Source organism: Ursus maritimus, unplaced genomic scaffold, assembly GCF_017311325.1.
Source record: "Ursus maritimus isolate PB19 unplaced genomic scaffold, ASM1731132v1 scaffold_12, whole genome shotgun sequence".
In the NCBI taxonomy this organism is placed as follows: Eukaryota; Metazoa; Chordata; class Mammalia; order Carnivora; family Ursidae; genus Ursus; species Ursus maritimus.
The window spans coordinates 63659058-63673619 of record NW_024423564.1 but is presented as its reverse complement, the minus strand read 5'-3'; the positions used below and the strand labels follow the sequence as shown (position 1 = coordinate 63673619).

General features: G+C 33.7%; 1 protein-coding gene across 4 annotated transcripts in view; it reads right to left on the bottom strand.

Annotated features, from left to right (window-relative positions):
• FAF1 (Fas associated factor 1) overlaps positions 1 to 14562 on the bottom strand; it is a 484187-nt gene that overhangs the window by 288485 nt on the left and 181140 nt on the right. For all 4 annotated transcript variants that reach the window (XM_008699225.2, XM_040627323.1, XM_040627324.1 and 1 more), the window contains one exon: positions 2890 to 2981. In XM_008699225.2, the coding sequence (XP_008697447.1) occupies positions 2890 to 2981 (92 nt within the window). The remainder of the gene's footprint in view (positions 1 to 2889; positions 2982 to 14562) is intronic.

The following is a 14562-nucleotide window of genomic DNA, read 5'->3' as shown; positions in this document are numbered from 1 at the left end:
AACGCAGCGGTTCCCTCCCCCTTCCGTTTATCTTCCGATATCTGTGTGCGGTTTCACAGCTCCCCGCTTCGTACCTCAATACTCAGCGCTGGAGATGTTCATTTGTAGAGATCCAGATGTATCTTCCTGCGTCTCAGGCTGATTCCGTGGATGTTCAGGCTGGTCTGGTACCTATCCAACTCGACTCAGGGAACCGGCTGAAAAAGAGGTCCCCTACTCCTCCACCATCTTAACTCCCGACCTCCCTATCTTTCATTATTTTAATTGTTGGATTACTGACAAATGTTTACTCCTACCACTTGATCAAGTCACTACTGTCCTTTTGCCATGACACCATCCAAAGACTTTCCACTAAATCTTCCCCCTCAAATCACATATGGCATGATTATATAAATGGATACTTTAAGTCATTTATTCATTCATTCATTCATTCCACAAACATTTACTCATGGGACTATAATAGTAATTCCTGGGATGGGAACCTAATTTTATACAGAGGCCTGTTAGAGAAAGTAATGTTTAAACTGAGACCTGAAGGATGAAATAGAGCCACCCACGTGAAGAACTGGGGGTAAAGCATTCCAAGCAGTTGAAGGTACAGGTAAAGATATAAAGTGCTTGGGTCTATTAGAAGGATTAAAAGGGTGTTTCTATGGCTGCATCATGGAAAGTGAGGGTAAGAAAGGCTGAAGATGAGGTTGTAGAGGTGAACAGTGGGTAAATAGTACAATGCCTTTTGAACTATGGTGAGTAGCTTGAATTTTATTCTAAGTGCAATAAAAAACTGTTTTAACAGGAGAGTGATAAAATTTTATTTATATTCTTAAAAGATCATTCTGGCTGCTGTGTGGAGAAAGTAAGAAAGAACCCAGGAAAGGAAGCTGGAGAAACAATGATGAAGCTATTATACTGGTCCAGGCAAAAGATGCTAATGGCCTAAATTAGGCAGCAAAATAAAAATACTGAAAAGTGACCATAATTGAAATATATTTTGGAGACAGAAGCTATAGGACTTACCAAAGGATTAGGTGTTGTTTGAAATGGGAAAAGACTGGATGCCCATATTTTTGGATTCAGCAGCGGCTATATAGTGCTGCTGTTTATCGGGGAAAACTGGTAGAGAAATGGCACAGAAAGGAAAACGAAGAGCTCCATTTTAAACATGCTAACTTAAGGATGTGATAAGGTATGCGAGTACAAAGTGAATTACCAATTTGGATACTTGAATTCACAGAAGTATAACCTGGAAATATAAATTTGGGAGCAATCAGAAAATTAATGGCATAGGAATAGCAGAAATGACCTTAGGAAAAGATTATACAAAAATAAGTAACTGAAAATGTTGTTGGTGACAAAAGATTATGTTCAAATATTAGAACAGACAGCTTTAAAAACATTTTCAAAATAACTGCCTTTCTCTTCACAAACTACTGAAAATGCCATGTGCAACTGATTCATATCCATAGATTTCTCAATAAATGAACAAATAAATGATACAGTTATATAAACTAATGCATTCTAGTGTTTTATTTCTGCTGAGGTTGTTGATTTACTCAAGTAGCATTACTTTTTATTTTTTAACATATGTTTCAATTACAACAGCCATGTAGCATCAGGGGTCAGCAAACTATGCCTATGGGACAAATCTATCCTATTGCCTATTTTTATATGGCCTATGAAGTTAGGGACGATTTTTACAACTTTAAATGGGGGGGGGAAGTAATCGAAAGAAGAGTATTTCATGATATACGAAATTACATAAAATTCAAATTTCTGTGTCCATAAATAAGGATGTACTGGAACACAGTCATGGCTCACTCTTTCACATATGGCCTACGGTTCCTTTCACACTACGACAGCAGAAATGAGTAGCTGCAATGGAGACTGTATTGCTTGAAAAGCCTAAAATATTTATAACCTGGTTCTGGATAGAAAGTCTGCTGACCCCTAAAATAGTACATCGTTAACTTGTACCTAAATTTATAAATATCTTGCTAATGTGAAATTCATATAAATATCTTATTGAAATACCCCAAATATCTCCATATACCAAATGAACTCACATATAAATATTTGTAAGCACAATGTCTACCAGAAGTCATTAACAAAGAACTGAACTAAAAGTTGAAGATTCTAAGTTTATGCCTAGATATTGAAATATCAAGTTAATAACTATGAAACCATTTGATAATTATTTGCACTTCAAACATCTAAAACTTGAGAGTTAATTCATTTCATTCCATCTCTCCCCACTCTCTCTGTCAGACAAAGAAACAGTGTGTGAAACATTTAATACCAGAGGCTGCTACTGAGTCCTTGAGAACAGCAACTACTGCCTTAAAATTGCAACAATTTATGAAAATTTTTAAAGTACAATTCATTCCATGCACTAGCCACTACCCAAGTAAACAAAGATTCTTACCATTAAATTTACAAGTTTAAAAAATGTCTTATTATTACCATCTTTTTCATAATCAATTTCTGGCATACATGTATACATTGTGTATGACTTCTTTCAGGCCAATAAGTAATTGTTCAGTAAATTATTATTCCAGGGCACTTACTGACACCCTATGAGGTTGGATAAAAAAGTAAGAGCTCTCAAAAAAGAGTGCCAAACGAACTCCTACATAACAGTTAGAAATGGGAAAAACATGCCATATAGTGTTTTCATTTACATACCTAACTCATTCAAAACTACTGTTGGTTTACCATGAAAATGTTTTTTAACTTGAAAAACACTGTTTGCTGATTCCTTAAACTAAGTTACTAGTACCAAAATCTACTTCTGTCATATGTAACACAATTAATAAAAATCAATTTTTATATATCATTTAGTCACTTGCATGACTTAATTTTCTTTTATTTCTAGGCAATTAAGAAACTCACACTGTCTTCCACATCTCCAGTCTTCCAGCCTTTCAACAGCATTTTAGACACAGGTATCTGAAGTTCATTTTCTAGAATCTGTTTAATCTCTCCTGTATAAATAAGAAAAGACTGAATATTACTAACAAAATAATGCAATCAACATTTGTCCATACCTAAGGCTACCAATAATATTAGGCATCTGGTACACAATGATGTTTCTCTGATGAATAAATAAGAAACACTTCTATAGTCCAAACTTCAAATCTTAAACAAACAAATGGCCCTTTTGAAGAACTCAGGCTTCAAGATTAATTATGACAAAAGACTCTACAATTATAGCTTTTAAAAGAAATAGATACCAGTGACTGGGGGGTTGATTAGAAACAACCTATTTTAATAAATCATTGAACATCAAAAACCAGGGATGTACTGTATGGTGACTAACATAATATAATAAAAAAACATTAAAAAAAAAGAAAAGAAAAGAAACAACCTATTTTAAACTGACCTACTGTCAACTGACAATACCACTATGTGTTCAGCATGTGGTAGGAATAGCAGGTAAAGTATAAATCTTGAAGTGGTATAGTATAAGCAAAGCATATTTCAGAATGAAGATTTGGGTTGAAGTCTTATCTTAAAGAAATCAAATATCGATTCTTTAGTTTTTGTATCGTAAAATGGAGAATAATATTGCCTTTCTTAACTATTTCTAGGGTCTAAGGATAAAAGGAAATAACATCCCTGAAAGACGCTGACAAAATATAGCCAATGTATATAATCTAGAAGACAATTTAAATTATGTTAAAGAGAAAAGCAACAAAATTTCAGAAAAGAAAAAAACATGTGTTGGATAAATAGAGAAGATTTTGAGAGAGATGAGACTTAAACCCAGATTGAAGGATAGCTGGGTTGTGAAGGAGTGCCACACTAAAAGTTATTCTATTCAGTGAAGACAAAAGACTTAAAGGCAAAAAGGCAAAAATGAACATGATGCTAATGAAAAACATTGAGGAATCAAAATTTTCCCAGTGCTCCACAAATTATTTTTCAGGAATCAAGTCTACTTATAAATCAATCAGCTAATTTCTGGAACTACACTATATTAAGCAGACTGTTGAATCAGAATATACAAGTATTGCATATATCTACTTTAATTAGGTTGTTGCTAGTCCTTACTTTTTTTAAAAAGTGTATTTTTAAAAGTATACTTTTTTATACTTTATTTTTACAGAGACAGAAAGCACGTGCGTAAGCAGGGAAAGGGGCAAAGGGAGAGGGAGAGAATCTTAAGCAGGCTTCACATACAGCATGGAGCCCGATGAGGGCTCAGTCTCATGAATGACCCTGAGATCATGACCTGAGCCGAAATCAAAAGTCAGACGCTTAACCCGACTGAGCCACCCAGCCTAGTCTATACTTTAGATTAAAACATAATTCAACTGACTTATAAGTGATTGAATACTGAAAAAACTGATTATGTTAAATATAAAAGAAGAAAAATAATTCCATGCTGACAAAGGGAACGCAGGGGGAAAAAACCTCATGCTACACAAGTACTATGTACTATGGAAATATAGTTACGAAAGCAAGCAGTGCTACAATCAAACACTTCATGGTCTCAGTTACACAGTTTTACTTCCCCAAAGAAAATTCCTATTTGGGCACTTTTGATAAAACGTCATAATATATTTTACAAGCACAAAGTTTTATCAACTTTGGCCTTCAAAAATGTCACTGCTGACAAAGAATTTTTCTTTTATGGAAATGGTAAAAAAAAAATGAGCCATACTTTTTATATCAAATACATCTAAACATTGCCTTTTTGTTTATGGCTAAGATTGGTATTTCTAGAGCTGTACTTGTCTGGAACTGAGCTTATGCTCTTCCAAGTCTGCCGAGTGCTTTCCTCTTAAGAAACCGATCTTCACCTGACACCTTCTACCTAGACTCCTGCAGATACTCTTAGTATTCATAATCTAAAAGAAGTTTCTTAAAGAAAAAACAAAAAGAGATTTTAAGTTGAAGTCACAGTTAGTTACTCTTTGCAACAAGCTTGGGTAACATATAAAAAGTCTAATTCCACAGGTAGAGAGGAATAGAAAACAAAACCAGAATCTTGACAGCAACCAGAGTTCCTCATATTTTAAAAATTGATTCTGTTGGTCTCAATTTCTTCTTCTGTAAAGTGGGGATAATTATAGTACCAACACTTCATTGGGTTGCTGCATTAAATCACATAAGGTATGGAAATATTTTGTACTAGTATGTGTCTCAAAAAATGTTGTTTATTTTGATTTGTATTAACTAAAGTAATACACACATAAATGTTTAGCATAGTACCTGGCCAGTATAGATCATAAATAAACAGTAGTTATTGTTTTAGGAATATCCAAAATAATTTAGGTCAGTGAAGCACTAGAATGCAGCAAGTTTCAGAGCCAGTATTCATATCTGGGTCTGCCTAACACCAAGGATCTTAACATAAGACAGCACTGCCAATACAGCACCCTAGTATGTTACTTGGAAAAGATACGCAGATATCATTAAGAGCAGTCCACTGAACTTGCAAACCATATATCCGATAAGGAGCTAATCCAAAATATATAACGAACTCACAACACAATAGCAAAACACACACACACACACACACACACACACACACACACACACACCAACAATCCAATTAAAAATGGGCAAGGGCGCCTGGATAGCTCTGTTGGTTAAGCATCCGGCTCTTAGTTTCAGCTCAGGTCATGATCTCACGGTTCTGGGATCAAGCCCGGCACTGCACTCCGCACTTAGTGGGGAGTCTGCTTAAGGATTCTCTCCCTCTTCTCTGTCCCTCGCTTGTTCCTTCTCACTCTCTAAACAAATAAATCTTTAAAAAAAAAGGGGGGGGGTGGCAAACAACCTGAACAGATATTTTTCCAAAAAAGATACAAATGGCAAACAGGTAAATGAATAGGTGCTCAACATCACTATTAGGGAAATACAAGTCCAAACCACAATGAGATATCATCTTATGCCTATTAGAATGGTTTCTATCAGAAAGACGAGCAATAAATGCTGGCAAAGATGTGGAGAAAAGGGAATGCTTGTGCACTGCTGGTGAAATTATAAATTAGTACAACCACTAGGGAAAACAGCATGGAGGGTCCTCAAAAATTAAAAACACAACTACCATATGATCCAGCAATATATCCAAAGGAAGCAAAAACACTATGTCAAAGAGACATCTGCACCCTCATGTTCATAGCAGCATTATCTACAATAGCCAAAATATGGAAGCAACTGAAGTGTCCACTGATGGATGAATGAATAAAGAAGCTGTGATTTATGTATACATTTCAATATTATTCAGATATAAAAAAGAAGGAAATTTTGCCATTCTGTTAACATGAACAGACCTTGAGGGCATTATGCTAAGTGAAAGAAGTCAGATACAGAAAGCAAGTACTATATATGTCACTTACATGTGTATCTAAAAAAAAAAAAGAAAGAAAAAGAAACACACAGAAAAAGAGGTATTTGTAGTAACCAGAAGTGGAGACTTGGGAATTGAATGAAGGTGTTCAAAAGGTACAACTTTCAGTTATCATATAATAAGCACTGGGGATATAATACATAACGTGATGACTACGGTTAACACTACTATGTGGTATTTTTAAAGTTGAAACTTCAGTGGGGGAATCTGAAATAAAAGTGAAAAAAAATTGATTTCCCCAAGGGTTTGGGTGTTCATGGGGGTCATTTTAAGAAATATGCCCTTATTTAGAAAAACTTCCGTACCTATTATTTCTTTTCCTTTGGGTATATGTTAACTAACCACCTTTGGAGGCATTATTAGAATATACCTTCCAAATCAATACTTTTGGTAAGGCATGCCCATTTACTAGATAATGGAAAACTACTTTTTGGTCAGAGATTTTTGTTTCCAGCCTTAAAAATGGTGGAAAACAAATCATTATTTTTGTTAACATTGAATTGTTGGGAGTTTAAAAATAAATAAACAAACAAAGTTGTTAAAAAAGTAAATCCTAAGAGTCCCCAGTACAGGGAGAAACTCCCGCTCACCTTTTTTTGTATTTATGTAAGATGATGGATGTTAACTAAACTTACTGTGGTAATCACTTTACAATATATTCAAGTCAAGTCATTACACTGTACACTTTAAAAGTATACAGTGTTGCATATCAATTACATCTCAATAAAACTGCAAAAAGACTTAAAAAGAGTCCAATAAATCCAATAGCATATTTTTAAAAACCCCAACTTAGATTATGACTTACATATAATAAAATTCACTCATGAATTTTGACAAATATGTACACCACTGCAACCACTACCACAATTAAGGTAAGAACATTTCCTATATCACAAAAAGATATTTATACTCCTTTGAAACAAAAACCTTCTCCCACCCAACCACTGATCTTCCTTCTCACTCTAAAGATTAGTTTTGTTATCTTTTATGTCTGGGTTCTTTTGCTCTGCATAATGTTTTTGACATTCATCTACACTATTGTGTGTACCAATAAAGTTCTTTTTCATTATTTAGTAGTATTCCATTATATCGTAAGGTAGGCAGCTTCTGAAATGGCTTCCAGTGCTCCCCACCCTCATGGTATTCATGCACTTTGTAATTCCCTCTCCATGAGTGTGAGCTGTACCAAGTTACTTCTGATGAAGAGAATGTAATAATGGTGATGGGATGTGACTTCTGAGATAGGTTACAAGACTGGTTTCCATCTTGCTAGCACACTCTCTCTTGCCCTTTACTTGTTCTCTCTGATGAAACCAACTGCCTTGTAAACTGGTATAGAGAGAGGCAAACATAGTAAGGAACAAAAGACAGCCTCCAACCACGAGTGAGTGAAGAGCTGAGTCTCGGTTCAACAGCTCGCATGGAAATGAATCCTGTCAGCAACCACATCAATGACCTCAAAAGTTTATACTTCCTTAGTTGAGCCTTGAGATAACATACTGATTGCAGTGCATAAGAGACCAGCTAAGCCACGCCTGGATTCCTCATCTATACAAACTGTGAGATAAACTGTTTTCTTAAACCACTAAATTTTGAGTCATTTGTTGCACAGCAACAAATAAAATACATATGGATATTGCACAATTTGTTTATACATTCTCCAGCTGATGAACATCAGCAGTATTTATGTTTTTTCCCTACTGCAAATAAAGCTACTATGAACATTGTGTAAACCCTTTTTTAAGTATGTGTTGATTTCTCTTGAATAAACACCTAAGAATGGAATTGCTAGACTGCATGATTAACTTTACTTTAAAAACTGCCAAACTGTTTTCCCAAGTGATTATACCATCATGAAGTCCACCAAAGTTCCAATGGCTACATATCACTATCAACAAAAAGAATTTTCCGTCTTTTTAATTTTAGCCATTCTGGTGGCTGTGGTTTCTAACTGTGGTTTTAATTTGTATTCCCTGATGATTAATAATAACTAATGACACTGATCATCTTTTTGTGTGCTTATTGGCTATTTGCATATCTTCTATAAAGCACTGAATAGATGTTTTAGAAGTTGACCGTGCATTGCTCTTAATCTTAGAAGTTATTAGTCTTTAATTACCAAGTATTATATAGTTCTATGTTCTTCAGCAATGTGCTTTCTGAGGTTGACAAAGTTTCCCTCTATTCTTACTAATTGTGAGTTTAGTTTTCATTTTTTTAATTTTACAACATGAATGGGTATTAAGTGTTTTTTCCTCCACCTATGGAAATGATCAGATGAATTTTCCCATTTATTATTCCAATATGGTGAATTACAAGAATTAATTATAAGCTGTTAAACAAGTTTTGCATTCCTATATAAACTCACTTGACTGTGAGTTATATTATATACATATGTATGTATTTTATAATATTTTATTGAATTCAACTTGCAAATATTTTTTAAAGATTTTATTTATTTATTTATTTATTTATTTATTTATTTATTTATTTAAGAGTGAGCAAGAGAGCACACGAGCAGGGTGGTGGGTAGAAGGAGAGAAACAAGTAGACTCCACACTGAGTGCGGAGCCCAACTTGGGGCTTGATCTCATAAACCTGAGATCATGACCTGAGCCAAAATCAAGAGTAGGACCTTAACCAACTGAGCCACCCAGGCACCCCAACCTGCAAATATTTTGTAAAGAATTTCTGCCTCTATAATTTTAAGAAACATTGGTCTGTAGTTTTCTTTTCCTGTAATGTCTTTGTCTGGTTTTAGTATTAGAGTAATGCTGATTTCATGAAATGAATTAGGAAAAACTTTATCCTTTCTCTATTTATGAATGATTGCCAGTATTTCTTCCTTAAATATTAGATAGATTTTACCAGTGAAACCATCTAATATTGGGTCTGCTTTCTGGGAAGGTTTTTGATTACCAGTTCAATTTATATATTTGATGAACACCTACTCAGATTTTTTATTCTTTCTTCTGTTGGCTGTAATTTGTACCTTTAAAATAATCTTCATAGTTTCTTAAAGTTTGATATATCTTTTAAATTTAGTGGCATAAATATGTTCTTGATGTTGACTCATAATCCAATTAATGTCTATAGGTTCCTTTCATTTCCAATATGAATAACTTGTGCTTTCTTTCTTTTGTTCTTATTCACAGTAGCAAGTGAATTATCAATTTTATTCATCTTCACAAAAAACAGCTGCAAGTTTTATTTATTTTGTTTTTTTTCTCTATTTATCTATTTTCTAATTTATTGATTTGTGTGTATACACATATATAATTTGCTTCCTTCTATAGTTACTTTGGAATTTAATTTGCTCTTTTAAAAAAATTCTTAACAGCTTTATTATGATTGACATGAAATAAACTGCACATATTTAGAATCCACAATCTCATAACTTTTGACAACTATAACTAAAAAGTAAAATTCATCATAATCAAGATTGTAAATTTATCCATCACTCCCCCCAAAGGTTTTTTATGCCCCTTGGTAACTCCTCTACACTCTCCTTACTTCGTCCCCAGAGAACTGATTTGATTTCTGTAACTATGGTTTAGTTAGAATTATTTATGATTTTATGTAAATGGAATTGCATAATATACTTTTTAAATCTGGCTTCTTTCACTCAAAAAAATCTGAGATTCTCCCACATTGCTGTGTGTAACAACACTCCATTTCTTTTAGTACTAAGTAGTATTACATTATATAGATATACAACAATGTGTTTATCCATCCACTAGTTTATGGGAATTTGGGGTTACCTACAGTTTGGTGCTTTTACAAATAAACTGCCATAAACAATAACGTACATGTCCTGATAGACATGCTTTCATTTCTCTTGGGTAAGTATCTAGAAGAGGAATGGTCATTGTGTAATAACTTTGTAGGAAACTGCCAAACTCTTTTCTAAAGTGGTTTGTATTGTGATGTCTTCAAATTTACCAATCTTTTCTTCTTCACTGTCTAATTTGTTAATCCCATCTGGTGTTATTTTTCACCTCAGACATCATGGTCTTCATCTCTAGACACTCAATTTGGGTCATTTTAACATTTTCAATGACTTATTATTTTAAATCTTTCCTCTTTTTTATTATTTTTTAATAATTACAATAAACATGTATTTAAAGTAATACATTTATAGCTCAAATAGTTCTAAATTGTACATTTCACATTTACCCCATTTCTTAAAAATATTTGTAGGACAACTGCTAGCACAGATTTCAATTCCATGATTATTTCTTTGCCCATTCTTCTCTTTTCTTTCCCAAATAACTTCTTTCAGATACAGTTCAAGGTAGAATTTATCCTCTTCATATTTTGTCCACTGCTCTTTAAGCAAAATCTGCTGCCTCATAGTCAGGTCCAGTGCTGTCCTAATGCAGAACATTCTGTCGTTATAAACTACAGCCTCTTTCACATCATCATTCTCATATATCATCTTGCATTAACACCAGTTTATTGAACTCTGCCACCACAGGCCTGCTCACATTTTTTACCCTTTTCCTTTCTCTTTTAAATATAAGTTTATAAGAGAGTTATAAAAACTATTTTAATGTCCATACCTGCTAATTCCAACATCTATTTCAGTTCCGAGTTGTTTTTAATTTCTCTCATTATGGGCCAGGTTTTTCTCCATTTTTGAATGCCTGGCAATTTTTAATGGATGCCAAACACTGTGAACTTTACCTTGATGGGTACTAAATATTTTTTTATTTCTATAAATATTCTTGGGCTTTGTTCTAAAATGCAGGTAAGTTACTTGGAAACAGTTCAATGTATTTGGGTCTTGCTATTAAGATGTCAGTATCGTCCAACAGTACTTAATCTAAAGCTAATCATTCATTACCAATGCAAAAGCCTTGAATACTCTATCCAAGCTTCATAAATTATGAGGTTTTCCAATCTAGTTTGTAAGCACAGACACTATTCCTAATAGTATTCCTTCTAATCCTTTTGGGTGGTTTATTTAGCTGTTTTAGGAGTGAAGGTAAATCCTGTTGTTATAAGTGGAAGGAGGGGAGGGGACACTTTTCCTATTTCTTAATAGGAGGGCTGATCATTGCTTTTAGAACGTTATTCTGTAATTAAGCATTTGAACCATAAATTTCCATCTCAATACCACTCTGTCAGCATCAAACAAATGTTGGTATGCCACGTTTCCATCTTAATTTAGTTCAAAATATTTTCTGACTTCTTTTGTGATTCATTCTTTGACCTACGGTTTATTTAGAAATATGTTGTTTAATTTCCAAATACATCAGGATTTTCCAGACACTTGATTTCTATTAATTCCACTATTGTCAGAGAATACACCTCACATGATTTTTCAACTCTTAGTGACTTGTTTTATGGTTGAGTATATTTTCTGCCTTAATGAATGTGCCATCTGCACATGCAAAGAATATGTATTTTACTGTGATTATGAGTCTACACACTTCAAATAGGTCAAACTGGTTGATATTTTGTTCATATTTGCTGTTATTCTGAACATTACTATGAGAAAGGAGTGCTGTAATCCCCAATTACCACTGCAGATTTGTCCATTTCTCATTTCAGTTCTATCACGTTTTGCTTCATATACTTTCAAACTCTGTTATTAGACATGTGCACATTTATGATACTATGTCTTTGTGATGACTGTGATGAATTGCCATTTTCGTCACAAAATGTCTCCATTGGCCTTAATAAAATTCCTTGTCCAGAAGTCTACTTCATTTACTATTAACATAATACAATAACAAGTTATTGACATAACATTTCATATCCTGATTAGTCTTTTCCTATATGTATTTTAATATTATACTTTGTATTTAAAGTGGGTTTCTTGTACATATATATTTGGTTTTCTTTTTTTATCCAGTCTCACAATCTCTACCTCCTAATAAGAATGTGAGACAGGGGCGCCTAAGTGGCTCAGTCAGTTGAGCTTCTGACTCTTGGTTTCTGCTCTGGTCATGATCTCAGGGTTAAGGGATGGAGCTGCATCAGGCTTCCAGCTTGGTGCAGAGTCTGCTTGGGAGTTTTCCCTCTTCCTCTCCCTCCCCTTTAACCCCACCCCAGATGCATGCGCACATACGCATGCTCTAAAATAAATACATACATACATAAATAAAATATAAAAAAAGAAAAAAGAAAGGAATGTGAGATAATTCATATTAATTGTAGCTATGGTCTTATTGTTCTATATTCGTTCTTATTTTTTATTTTATTATCTCTTTCTACCTTCATTTAAATTTATTATTTTTAGGTATTCAATTTCATTTCAACCCTTAGCTTAACTATAATCTGCATTTCACTGTTTGAGTGATTGCTCTTGGGTTTACAATTTGCATTTTTATTTATTTTTTAAGTAGGTTCCATGCCCGGTGGGGAGCCCAACACAGGGCTTGAACTCATGACCTTGAGATCAAGAGGTGAGCTGAATTATTGTTTGCACTAAAATCAGAGATTGCAAGTTATAGCCTGTAACTTAACGATCATTAAAGCAGTTTAAAATCTTGTGAATTTTCAGATGAATTAATACAGATTTTAAAAAGCTATGCCTTAAAATGAATTTTACAGTTTATAATTCACAATAAAAACAGCCTGGTTTGAAAAAAAAAAAGAGCTGAGCTGAAATCAAGAGTCAGACACTTAACCGACTGAGTCACCCAGGCACCCCAATATGCATTTTTAACTTAATACAGTCTGCCTTCAAATAATATAGGACTTGTCCTACAACAGTATACTTTATTCTCCTTTCCTATTTTTTGTGTTTTCATACATTTCCTTCTCCATAATTCATAAACACCACAATATACGGCAATTACTTTCACTTTACAAATTTCAATCTTTTTAAAAAATTAAAAATAAAAAAATTTCTCGTATGTTCCCAAATATTTACAGTTTCTGATGCTCTTCATTTAATTGTGTTGATCTAATTTTCCATCTGTTATCACTTCCTTTTAGCCTAAGGAACTTCCCTTAACACTTCTTGTAGCTTCTGTTTGTGTGAAAAATACCTTTATTTAGTCTTCATTTCTGAAATATACTTTTGTTGGATATAGCAATCTAAGTTAACATTTTATTACTGTAGCACTTAAAAATATCACTGATTATCTCTTGGCTTGCACCGCTTCTGATAAAATGTCCATAATCATTATTTTTAAATGTTTCCCTATGTGCAATGTGTCTTTGTTTTCTCACCTCTACTTTCAAATTTTTTGTCCTACTGATTTTCAGCAATTTTATTATGATGTACCTTGATATGGTTTCCTTTGAGTTACTCCTGTTGGAGTTACTAAGCTGTTTATATCTCTCATAAAACTTGGGTGGTTTTCTGCTGTTCTTTCTTTAAAATTTCCCCCTTTCTAACTAGCCCCTCTAGTTCAGGAACTTTAATCACACATAGATTAGACCACTCTCTGTATCTCCCAAAGGTCACTCAGGCTCCATTCCACTATCCACCCATACTCCTACACACAGCAAAAATGCAAATACAAAATATATTTGCTGTGTGTACTTCACTTTGCATTGTTTTTATTACTATGTCCTCAAATTCATTGATCTTTTCTTCAACATCATCTTACTTCTTAACTCCTTTTGGGTAATTTTTTTTTTTTTTTTTTTTTGCAGATGTTATACTTTAACTCTAGAATTTCCATTTGGTTAATTTTCAGTATTTTTCATTTCTTTCCTCATTGCATTCTTGATTTCCTTTAAACTCTTAAGAATAGTTTAATAACTGTTTTTAAATCTTCTTTTCCTAATTCCATTATTTTTGCCACCGATGTACTTTTATTTTCAAATTTTTCTTCAGGTTATGAGTCACATTTGGCTACTTCTCATGTCTACTAGTTTTCAACTAAATACCATTCATCATGAAAATTACATTAATGAGTGTCTACATTTAGTGGTTTGCCTTTAAAGAGCATAGAAGTTTATTCTGACAGGCCCTTAGTTTTCACACATATGAGGTTGATCCTTTTTAGACTCCTTTACAACACTTTTTAGGATGGCTCTAAAGCAGTAATTCTCAAAAGTACGGTTCACAGATTCCTGGGATTTCTTGAGACTGATTGTACAAAAGTAATGCTAAGTAAAACTGCTGGTACTTTATCACAAATCAAAGTAGTGGTGCTAATGAGAGCCTGGGTGACTCAGTCGGTTACGTATGAGACACCTGATTTTGGCTCAGGTCATGATTTCAGGGTATGTCAAACTCC